This window comes from Pogona vitticeps, chromosome 3 (genome assembly GCF_051106095.1).
Source record: "Pogona vitticeps strain Pit_001003342236 chromosome 3, PviZW2.1, whole genome shotgun sequence".
Taxonomy (NCBI): domain Eukaryota; kingdom Metazoa; phylum Chordata; class Lepidosauria; order Squamata; family Agamidae; genus Pogona; species Pogona vitticeps.
In genome coordinates this window covers 82,568,554-82,580,186 of record NC_135785.1, presented here as the reverse complement: position 1 = coordinate 82,580,186, position 11,633 = coordinate 82,568,554, and the positions used below count along the sequence as shown (strand labels likewise).

General features: G+C 40.5%; 1 protein-coding gene across 1 annotated transcript; it reads left to right on the top strand.

Moving 5' to 3' along the window:
• RBP4 (retinol binding protein 4) lies at nucleotides 1–9,101 on the top strand. Its single transcript, XM_020782896.3, has 6 exons — nucleotides 1–829; nucleotides 1,050–1,196; nucleotides 3,935–4,071; nucleotides 5,097–5,203; nucleotides 8,199–8,411; nucleotides 8,923–9,101. The coding sequence occupies exons 2-6, from the start codon at nucleotides 1,065–1,067 to the stop codon at nucleotides 8,934–8,936; spliced, it is 603 nt and encodes a 200-aa protein (XP_020638555.3). The 5' UTR covers nucleotides 1–829; nucleotides 1,050–1,064; the 3' UTR covers nucleotides 8,937–9,101.
• Nucleotides 9,102–11,633: the final 2,532 nt, after the last annotated feature.

The following is an 11,633-nucleotide window of genomic DNA, read 5'->3' as shown; positions in this document are numbered from 1 at the left end:
AGCATAAACTCTAATGGTCTGCAACCCACTTTTTCAGATGCATCTTGCATGTACCACATATCAATACAGATGCCTCCAAGATTATTTTTAAAAGAATGTTTCCAATGTTGGTTACCACTCAAGTAATGTCTATTGACAACCACGGTTAAGTTAATGCTCACTATCACTACCTTTTGCATTCCAGCTTCCTATCACCCTACTGATTACTTTATTCCACCCCATGTGTATAATAAGCTGCCAATTGAAACAATGCTCCATGCACTAGGTGAAGTAAGCTGCAGTACGCAAAACTTTATAGCAATCAAATTTTTCATTCTTTAAGGAGCCTCACAACTCTATCTCTCAATTCATTATGTTCTCTCACTCCAAAAGGCTAAAGCAGATCTTGCAGCACCTCTTTGCCTCCCTGGTTTTATTTTTGTTTCAGAGAGTATTACGCAAACTAGTGTTGAGGCATCCTGTCCTCTGGGCAAATGGCTTCAGATGTATTTGCAACACCACCTGCAGAGCCAGTGGTTGGGATCAAGGATCAGGGCAGTTCCTCCTGCTGCAAGAGTTATGCAAGAAAGACCTTTGTTGTGAGAAGACTTTAACTAGCAGCTGGAAATGGTCAAGCTCCTCTCTCTCTCTCTCTCTCTCTCTCTCTCTCTCTCTCTCTCTCTCCACTCCCCTTAACAGTATTGATCTTCTGCCTGTTGGGTTTACATAAGAACTGCTTCCCACCTGCCTGGGTGCTATAAAACATGTACCCAGCGTTTCCGTCCCATTTGTAGCTGTTTGGATCTCTTCAAGCAAGTATCCTCTTCGGTTATTAGGATCCTGATCTTTGGTGATTATGAAACTTACTACTCAAAGAAGATAGGAGTCTGGCAGTTCTAGTCCTGCCCCACCTTTTAAAAATATGACAGTTTTAAGATTTTTGCCATTTCCAGCTTCATCTTCCATCAGCTTTAAAGAGTCTGCCGTTCATCCTTTCCTTTGTGGTCTCTTGGGACATACTTTGCTTTCTTCTCTGTGATGATTGTTTTTGTTTTTTCTGTATGTTGCAGGGGGAAAAGAGCAAGATGGTACCTACCAGGGGACTTGTTGCCTGGGTGGTGCTGATGGCCCTGGCATTGTTGGACCCCAGATGCCATGCACAGCGTGACTGTCGAGTGAGCAGCTTCAAAGTCCAGGAAAACTTTGACAAGTACCGAGTAGGTGTTTTGGATTCTCTTTTCTTTTCTTTCACTCTTTACTTGTTAGACACCTGTCCTTTTCTTCTTTGGAGATCCAGTTCTCTAAGTGGTATAATCAAAGCAGAAAACAACACGCTGCAACCAAACCCCTGACCTCTGAATCCTAAACAGCATATTGCAAAAAATGGTGAGCCATTCCAACTTCTCACGACCTGGGGTTCAATCCCAGGTAGCCGGCTCAAGGTTGACTCAGCCTTCTATCCTTCCGAGGTCGGTAAAATGAGTACCCAGCTCGCTGGGGGGGGCAATGTGTAGCCTGCATAATTAAATTGTAAACCGCCCAGAGAGTGCTTGAAGCGCAATGGGGCGGTATATAAGCAGCACACTTTGCTTCTGCTGGAGCATCAGCAGCATCAAAATAAAATATAATCCAAAACATGAGTGGATGAATTATTTCTTTGGCTACAACTTTCAGAATGCCAGTGGAGGATTTGAGAAGTTGTAGTCCATAATAGCAGCTTTTCCAGGCTCTGTCTGTAATACATAGAAAAGAAAATCAATGCTAACAACTGTCAGGTTAAAGCTGAGAAATGGTAGAAATGAGGTCCATCAGATTCTTATGTGAGCAAAATTTGGAACAGGATTAGATTTAGTTCTGAGCTGTTATTGCTGTTGGTCCCCATTTATTAGTTGCCTAGATTAGCATGGTTAATTATCCAAACATTCAAGTTCATCCTTTACAGGAGGACAACTGTGTATATTATCTCCTATGTTCTGTCTTTGCAGAATGCAGAAATAGTATTTTGACTGACTTCCATGTTTCCTAATGGGCTGCATTATTGGTGGGCTTAACTGGTCCTTAATGGTAAATCAGCTAAACTCTAAAATAGATACTGCTGGTTTAAATGTTTGGAGTCAGACTTTTCTCTTTTAATTCCTCCGTATTGAGTCCATTATTTCCCTGTGTCGCTTTTCTCTTTACAAGATGTTGCCCTTCACTTCTCTCAGGTATAAATTATGTTGTAGGTGCTAGTTATTTATTAAGACACTTCTAGCCAAAATAATTCACTTGTCTTGTGCTCTTATCATGTAATGCCTGTCACCAAATTCCTGCACTGACTTCCTGTCTGCTTAGCTTCCAAGCTCTCGATGGCCTTGCCCCCTTATCTCTTCATCACCCTCTCCTGGCCAAAGGTTCCCTGCTCTCTCAAAAAACTGACCTTTCCCCTTGGTTGCCCTCATGCCAGGAAGTGCCTTCTCGAACAGTTGTGTGCTGTCTCATCTTTGACTGGTTTGAAATGTCTCCTTAAATCCTTCCTTTTCTGTAAAAGGCTTTGTCACAATGAAAAGCTGACATTAGAAATCTCGACTCGGAGCCTGAAAAAGTAACTTTTTGGACCACAACTCCCACAGAATACCTTCCCCTCATATTCCAGATAGTCATCAGCCTTCGTACTGGTAGAAGAAGTATGCCAAACAAAACTTGCCTAAATGACTTGTGAAAGTCCTGTAGGATTTTGAATACAGTGGGGTCTCTACTTAAGAACTTAATCCGTATTGGAAGGTGGTTCTCAAGTTGAAAAGTTCTTATGTTGAATCTGCATTTCCCATAGGAATGCATTGAAAACCATTTAATCCGTATCTGCTCTTTTCCATCCATAGAAACTACAGTGGATCCTCTACTTAAGAACTTAATCCGTTTTGGAATGGTGTTCTTAAGTTGAAACGTTCTTAAGCTGAAGCAAAATTTCCCATAGGAATGGACTGAAAACCAATTAATCTGTTCTGGCTGTTTTTTTGTTATGTAGAGGTGCGTTCGTACATTGAAGCATTAGTTCCCATAGGAACTAATGCAAAGCTGGTTAATACGTACTCTACCACTAGGGGGAGAATTTTTTTTTAACCTAAGATGACCTAAGGTTAAAAAAAGAGCAGGAAAAGTTTTTTTTCCTGTTCTTATCTTGGATTTCTGTTCTCAAGTAGAAGCAAAGTTTAGCAAATGGAGCTGTTCTTAAGTTGGATTGTTCTTAAGTAGGGACGTTCTTAAGTAGAGACCCCACTGTATGAGGGCTTTGCTCATGTTTTTCGAAAGATTATGAGAGTCAGTCCTTTCAGTTGCCACTAATTCTGTTATAATCATTGTTTTTTCTCAGGACGGAAACTGATGTTGGAGGTGGCCTGTGATTAGAAGAGAAAAATCCTTAACTAATGAAAGCATCCAAGTGTAATAGCAGGAGCTTATTTTGTCTTTGGGATTGTGCAACTTGACTTGTTTTGTTCGGTGGTGGGTTCCAGGACCTCAGTACATGATTCCATTAAACCAATTTTGCAAACATGAAAAGACTGCTTCAGTCACCTCTGTGTTATAGTAATGTGGTTTCAGCTGTAATTAGGGTGGTCTCAAACCTCTGTTTCTAGCCTCCTAATCCCTCAAATAATTATTCTCAAAGAGATTGTGATGAATTTGGATAATTTGGACAAAATTAGCTGTGAATCCTGAAAATGTGTCCAAAACCATTGGAGCAACTTTTTATAATCCTTAGATGTTTTACTTGAGATGTTTCTGCACCACCCCTCCCTGCCATGAGCTTGCATCTCTATTTTCATTTTGGTAAATTTTGGGGTGCCAACTCTATGGCTAAAACTGTAACTTGGGGACCTATTTTCTGCAGCCATGACAGAACATGGTTCCATGTGTGTTCCCTTTACTTCCTTCCATATAGGCCTGATAAAGAATGTTTCTTCCCTTCCTGCAGTATGCTGGAACTTGGTATGCTATGGCCAAGAAAGACCCTGAAGGACTGTTTCTCCAGGACAATGTGGTAGCCTCGTTTTTTGTTGACGAGACTGGGAAGATGACTGCTACTGCAAGGGGCAAAGTGCAGTTGTTCAAGTAAGTCAGCTGGACTTTTTCTGTTTTTGTTTCTTCCTTTAAAACAAGGTCACCCCTACCAGTGGAAGACAGGAGGGACTGGCGTGCTCTGGTCCGTGGGGTCACGAAGAGTCAGACATGACTAAACAACAACAACAGCCATTAAACAGAGTGAGGTGTCTGCCTTGGGCAGCTGGTTTAAGGTATCATGAAAAAGCAGCAAGTCATTAGTTTTTCACACTGTATTGATGCTGCATTTTTACTACCAAGGAGTACAGGTGCATATAAGATGTCCTATACCAGGTGCCCAAGCCCTGGTGGGCACTCACTGAGCACTCATACATAGGGAAAGACAGAATATAACTTAACTGACCATGGATATTTGTCGTAACTGCCCATACAATAAGTCAGAAGGAGAAAGTCATCTTGGGTGCCAAATAAGGGACAATTTGAAGGAAGGAGACGCAATAGCTTCTTGACGGTTACCCTCCATTAGAAAACAGAGCTCTGTGCTTGGCTTTAACTAGCCTCTTCCATCAAGTACAATACAAGATGTTCTCTTATCACTCCTGTTGGCCAGTCCGGTTGGCTTCTGTATATGGGGTAGGGAGGAGGCACCATTTTGGCTTTCACCTAAAGCAATAAACCATTTTGAGCTAGTCCTGAGTACTATGCATCTTTACTCGGGGGGGGGGGGGCAAAGACAGGAATTTTCATCAATTAATAATGAATGAATGAATCTATCAATCAATCGATTGGATTCTAATTGGATTTCATTTCCCAGAACATTACAGCCAGCGTGGCCAGCCTTGCTAGACTGTGTTTTTCTGGTAACTGAAGTCTAGAAAACAGGCATTTCAATCTCTGGGAAGCAAGGGATCATTTATCATTCTATTTCAGGTATGATAAATGTGTTGGGCCAACCGTACCTCAGGGGGTCCTGCACGTTTGCTACTTACTCTCACTCTTTAGTCCTCTCTTTTTCTAATTGCATTCTGCACAGGCAGAGTTGTAGAAGGCTAACTCTCTATCTCTCCTCTTTTCAGTAACTGGGACATTTGTGCTGACATGGTTGGCTCATTCACAGAAACAGAGGATCCTGCCAAGTTCAAGATGAAATACTGGGGTGTGGCATCCTATCTCCAGAAGGGAAGTGAGTGCGACTCTGTAAGATTGCAATATATGCAAGAGGGGTGGAAAGAATCTTCACTAAATTCCTCATTCAGTCAGACCAACAATAGATATTTGAGACAGCATGTAATCAGAGCAGAAATCACATTAATTTTGCACTTTTTCCAGGTTGTGAAATCAGACTTCAGAGCTATAATATGCTTAGTTGTGAAGACATCAGACAAAGCAAGCAAACTTGGATGCATTTATAAATGAGATGCACTCAGATGCTTTTATAAGTTAAAGATTTTTTCTTCTTCTAGGCACAGTCTACCTCTAATGTTGTTTCTGACCTTATGCTGTCCAAACAAAATGAGACACCCCAGCAAGGGATTTTAAAGTCCTGTGAAATTCCTTGCCAGACACTTTTTAGGATCCTTTCCTCTTGGAAGCAAATAGTACACTTGTATACAGGAAACAGTGAGGTTAAGAAAGATACTAACAGCTCATTGAGTGGTCCAAATTCATAAATAAATCAGCATCCATTAATGGCATTAATTTGTGCAGATACAAAAACTTGCACAAAAGTAGGAAATTTTGTTTCAGATGGCTCCTCTCCTCACCCACAAGAAAAATTAGTTTTCACTAACATGAGCAAAGGCTATGCTTTTATCTTCTTTTCCTTCCCCAATAATCTGCCATTTGCTTGAATAATCTGATTCTAGAGGTCAGTTCTAGAGGTTGCATTCTTCTTTATTCTGAGGATAACAAGGGTGGACATCATGATGGGTCAAACATTAGCCTCTTTTCCAGCTTGATAGGAAAATATGACTGTATTTGTGCTGGATCTAGTCCACGCATGAAACAGAATGAGACAGCAGAGGGCAAAGGTTGTACAATGCATCACTGTATCGCTGCAGATTGCAGAGAGGAACACTCTGCTCTGTGCTAAAAACCCCTGCAGATACAGAATCAAACCAGCATAGCTGGGAAGTCTTTGGTTAGTAACTTTGGATAGCTGCATGATCACTTCATTTTAAGTAGTGAGGCTCTCTGCTTGCTCAAGTGTACAAAAGATGGGGAAACAGCTACCACATGTGAAGAGGACTATAAAAGCAAACAGGATTTTGTCCTGAATCTGATCTGCTAGCTTTCTGTTTGCATAACAAACATAACATTTGTTATGTTTTCGGGGATGTTCAAAAATAATAGCTCAATATGTGGCCTAAAATGGCACTTCATTCTTATACACATGAAGACTCAGGTTAAACAGCTGATGGGGCTGCATGTAGCTGGTTGTTCATACAAGCCACACATCTCTCTAAGCCATAGTTTACGTAGCTTGTGGTTATATCTGGAATGTACGTGGGTGTGAGAGTGTGTGCTTTTAGAGGGGATATTTCAGATGTAAGGGGACAAAGGTGTGTATCACTCACTCTTAGTCTAAACCTCACTCAGCACTGGTTGTATCTGACCAACAACCACATTCTCAAGAGAAGGCACACCCTTGATCCCACAAACAGTTGCATCTTCTTGATTTAACTCAAACAGCAAGGAGAGAAATAGGAATATTAAAGTTATCTAGTACTGTAATTTTAAGTAGCTGAAATCGGGGTGGCATTTGCTTTTTGGATGGTATGTCCCAGAATTCTACACTCAGCCCCCTCAAACCCCACCAAATGTTTTTTATCTTTGTTAAGCAGGAACACAAAGAGGGCTCGTCATGATTCTGCCATAACAGAAACTCAAACCATTACCTGGGAAACATACATATTTGTCACTTTCACTCCCCACTGCGTTACTGAGATTTTTCAGATTTTCAGATGACCTTAGATGATACACTTAACGTGCTTGACCATAGAAGATACACTTAACACATTTTTAGAACAGGTGCTCCCTCAAGTGGTATACAGGGTACTGTATATTTGTCATAGCATGAGATTTTCCTTAACAGGTTAGCAATACGCTTTATGTTAGGACTGGCCAGTGCCATTGGAAGATAAACATGGCCCTAACTGGCAAATCCAGTAGTAGGATGGAAAATGGGTTCATTGGAGGAAATACATATTCTCCTTCATATCTTGTTTGAACCCAGGCAAGCAAGACAAAGTAAATTAATTAGTGCTCTAAGAATCCTATGCATTTAACTATTTTCTTTCTGTAAGAGGCCAGCTCTGGAATTTAGCATAGGTTCCCTCTTGGGATATAATTTCCCCCTCCTCTTTCTTCAACCTTCAGTAGGTGTTCAACCTTTGTACTGCCACGAAACCAAAACCTGCGGCTTCCTAAAGACTCAGTCCAAAGGGTCAACATCCCTATCTATGGCATCAGGTCAAAATACCCAAATTTTGTGTATTTGTTCAGTGTTTTCAAATGTTTGCTCTGCAGAAAGCATCTGTGCAATTAAAAAGAAATATTCCAAAGCATTTGGTGCTTGCTGATTGTTTCTAAACCCATATTTGATTTTATTGGGTTTTTTAAACACTTTCATTTTTAAAGGAAATACACATTGGGTGGGCACATGCTTCACCCCAAAATGTCAAAATAGGAATCCTCTCTTTTTGGGTCAGAAACAACCGGTGCCATCGTTTGACTAAATTTACAAATTGCCTTACATTACACCAGACCTGGGCAAAGTGCGGCCCGAGGGCTCCCCCCGTCCGGCCCACGAACAGTTTTGAACATCAAAACCATTTATAGCTTTTTGTCTAAAGTTGATCAGTTGCTTATCTTTAACATACCACAAAAAACCTCTTTAGTATTTGTAAAGATTAACAAGTTTAAAATAAAAACAATCATAACATCACTGTTTCATTTTATTTTTAAGTAAAGTTGGTTTGGCCCCAGAACACAGTTCTGATTTTTCATGCGCCCCCCCCTATAGAAATTAAGTGCCCACCCCCAATCTTTTCTACCACACATTGATCAAATACACAGAGATCCATCTTCCACAGCAACATAAAGTGTGACACAGCATTTGAAGTGCACAGAGGTAGAACAGTGAGATAACTTTTTCAATTCTCTTATGGTTTCTCTAGATGATGATCACTGGGTAGTGGCCACAGATTATGACACATATGCTCTTCACTACTCCTGCCGGCAGCTCAATGAAGATGGGACATGTGCAGATAGCTACTCCTTTGTGTTCTCTCGGGACCCAAATGGGCTCTCTCCAGAAGTGCAAAGAATTATCCGGCAGAAGCAGATGGACCTTTGCTTAGAAAGACAATACAGGGTTATCATTCATGATGGTAAGGAATGTTTTGGTTCTGTTTAATAGAAAATATGGGTCAAAGAGGATAAGTAGGTGGAAATTCTAGTGCTGCATACTAGGAAGGACATTTTCCCCTATGTCTTATACATCATGAAGGGTTACAAATCCCCTAGTTTCCATTTAGATCTTGCTGTCCTTGTGGACCCCTTACTGCTCAAACATCCCTGTCTCTTCCTATGTACTGTAATGGCTCTGTTCCGAATTTAGAACCTCTGGGGAAACAGAACTCCTGTACAGCAAGGGGTCTTCATGCATACAGAAGAACACAAATGCAGGAAAGGGGCATATAGCAATCTCCTTTTCCTCATGTTTCTGATGCTCAGATATACAATGACTGTCTATCTGCCTGGTTCCAGCTCTTTAATAATAACTGTACTCCATATGGTCACATGTAACCTACTGCCTCTGTTTTATATTGTTGGCTGGGAAATTTTATCTGAGGTTTAGTTTTTCTTTGTTTGTTTCTTTTTTCTTTTTTTTTTTTTTAGGGTTCTGCCTTTAAGAAGACCAGTCTCTATGAAAACAATTCTAAAGCTGTAAAATGTATAAAATGGTTGTGTGAAAAGTCCTTCTAGTGGATTCATTTAGATTTTGAATATATTTATCTGAACTGTGCCCTTTACTCTTTCATCAAGTAAGTGAAATTTAATAAATTACAATTATTGGAGCGACATACTCTGCTTGTATTGCAAAGACACAGGTTGCAAACACTTGGCACTAGATACTCTCTATTTTGTTATCTGACATTTGCTCCTGTATGCTCCATTTATCTCTGAGGATGACACCGCACATACTGTTCCTAAATGCATTAACTGTATATTTCGGGATCTCTCAAGACAACTGAAACTGGCATAGAGCTTGGAAGGAAAATGACTATTTGGATTACAACTCCCAGAAGTCTTTTTTTTCCAAGCTCAGAGGAGTTGTGGTAATGCCACAAACAAAGTTATAGATGAATTTCTCTTATGGCCTGGAAAAGACTAAAGTCAGCCAAGATTCAGAGTCTCAGTAGATCTAGCGAAACCTATTTTTTGTTAAATATTCATAGGGATGCCAAGCCATCTCTTGTATGCTGTAGAACTGAAGTAGACAACAGGCAGCCTTCCGGAACTTCAGGGGAGGCAACTGCCATCTTTCCTCATGACCGGCTATACTCATAAAATTGCAGCCCAACAACGCCTGGAGGGCGAAGTGTTGCCTATTTCAGCTCCAGATAATTTTGTGAGGACATAAAGAACAAAGAGGTGTGATGTTTTCAATTTGTTTGAAATGACCTTCTATGTGATTTTCCTACTTCCTTCATTTTGCTTGAAATACTTCTGTGCTATCTTTGGGTTCTACTGAAAAATGAAGTAGTACACTGGGATAACAATGACTGTAGTGGTGGCGTCAATAAGATCATATCTTCAAGCAGTGTTGATCGTTTGCAGGGAGCAATAATCAACAGAAGAAAGATAACATGTTCTCCAGACTGCGATCTTGGAAGAATGTTTTGCCAGGCCAAACTGGCATCCTTACAATTGTTCCTACACAGCAGTTGGTGCCATTGAACATGAAAAGGATTGATTGATTGATTGATTGATTGATTGATTGATTGATTGATTGATTGATTGATTGATTGATTGATTGATTGATTTATTTATTTATTTATTTATTTATTTATTGCCTGCTTTTCATCCAAGGATCTCAAGGCAGAGTAAAATGTTTCTTGTTTTATGCTCAAAGGAATTTAAAGAGGCAGGCCAACCTTGTGGAGGAATAGAGAATTTGTCATCCTGATCCTAGGATCACAGTGTAGCTCTTACACCAGATCACACCACATGATGTGCAGGAGATGCTGAAAGCGTTTCAACATACCAAAGAGTTATCTAACCTTAGTATGTGGAATAACTCTCTTTCCTACAACATAAATGCATTTGCTTTTATAAGTACAGAAGGGCTAGTAACCTATTGTCTAAATGCAGAATAAAAGAGCAATCAGGTATGTTTCCCTCCCACTCCAGCAGGCCCCCTGGCTGGTGTCCATTCTTACACTGCTTTCAAGATTCACAACAGAAGTGGTTGCATGACGAGAAATCTGCCAGAGAAGAGAGAGGGACACTTACATGACTGCCCTTCTGCTCCGCATTGAAGCTATAGCATACCATCCTAGGCTTTTTTAAAAACCACAACTTGATTAAAATGGTATAGGTCTGCTAGAGACCAACAGATGAAATTATGTTTGGGGACAGTTTCAAAGTGCAGACCAACAACATGCTATACCTGCCATAAGGAGGGGAAAAGGGGGGGGGGACTCATAACAGTACAAAATCATTTTACATTATTTTTATTAGACTAATTATTTTTCCGGGAATGAAGCTCCCTAAAATGCACAAAAACCATATTTATACCCCTGAATTTATAGCAGTCTCCTCTTTATTACTCAGGAGTAAAGCCACACACCTCAGTGAGAGTTACTCCCCAATTAGGTGCATGTCACTGCAACCTTTAGACCTGGGTCCAGGAAACCATGAGCATAGCAGGACCCTGCATACCTAATGTTGTTGAGGAACCACTTGTTGATGCAATATTTATTATCTTGTCTTTTTCTTCTGTGGAGACATGGAGTTCTCAGATCAGCTTCCCATCCACGCATGATCAGATCCAGTCCTACCCAGCTTCAGCAAGATTACTGCTTCATGTGGGGTGAAGTCCACACTGTTGTGGCCTACCTATTAAGTTGCTGGGATGCCTAAGCAAAATCCTATGCACACTTGCTCCTCACTTTCTTCATGAATGTGTGGATGGAGCTCCACCAGAACAGCTCACTTAGTGATCACCACAGCAGTGCATTGTCTATGCCCTGCTATTTTTTTTACACCATCAATGGGAAATTTGCAAGAGGAAATCTCTTTCTACATGTGTTTTCCCCCTCTTTACTTAGCAAGTATCTGTTATTAGAGGAAAAGGTCCGCGAAAAATAGTACCGTACGAAATAGCAGAGTGTGGCCATTATTTGTACCTTTTCCTACTACAGTAGGAATCCAGCAGTTATATGTGGTAATTGTCCATGTCACTGCCCTACAGAAACATTTTAAATGTGTGATTTTGGAAGCTGCTTCCCAGCTTCAAAGTTCCCATTTGTGCGAAGGAGACTGGAAAAAAATGCACACATTTAGTGAGAAAAAGGTAGCAAAAACATTGAACCCAATTGAAAATA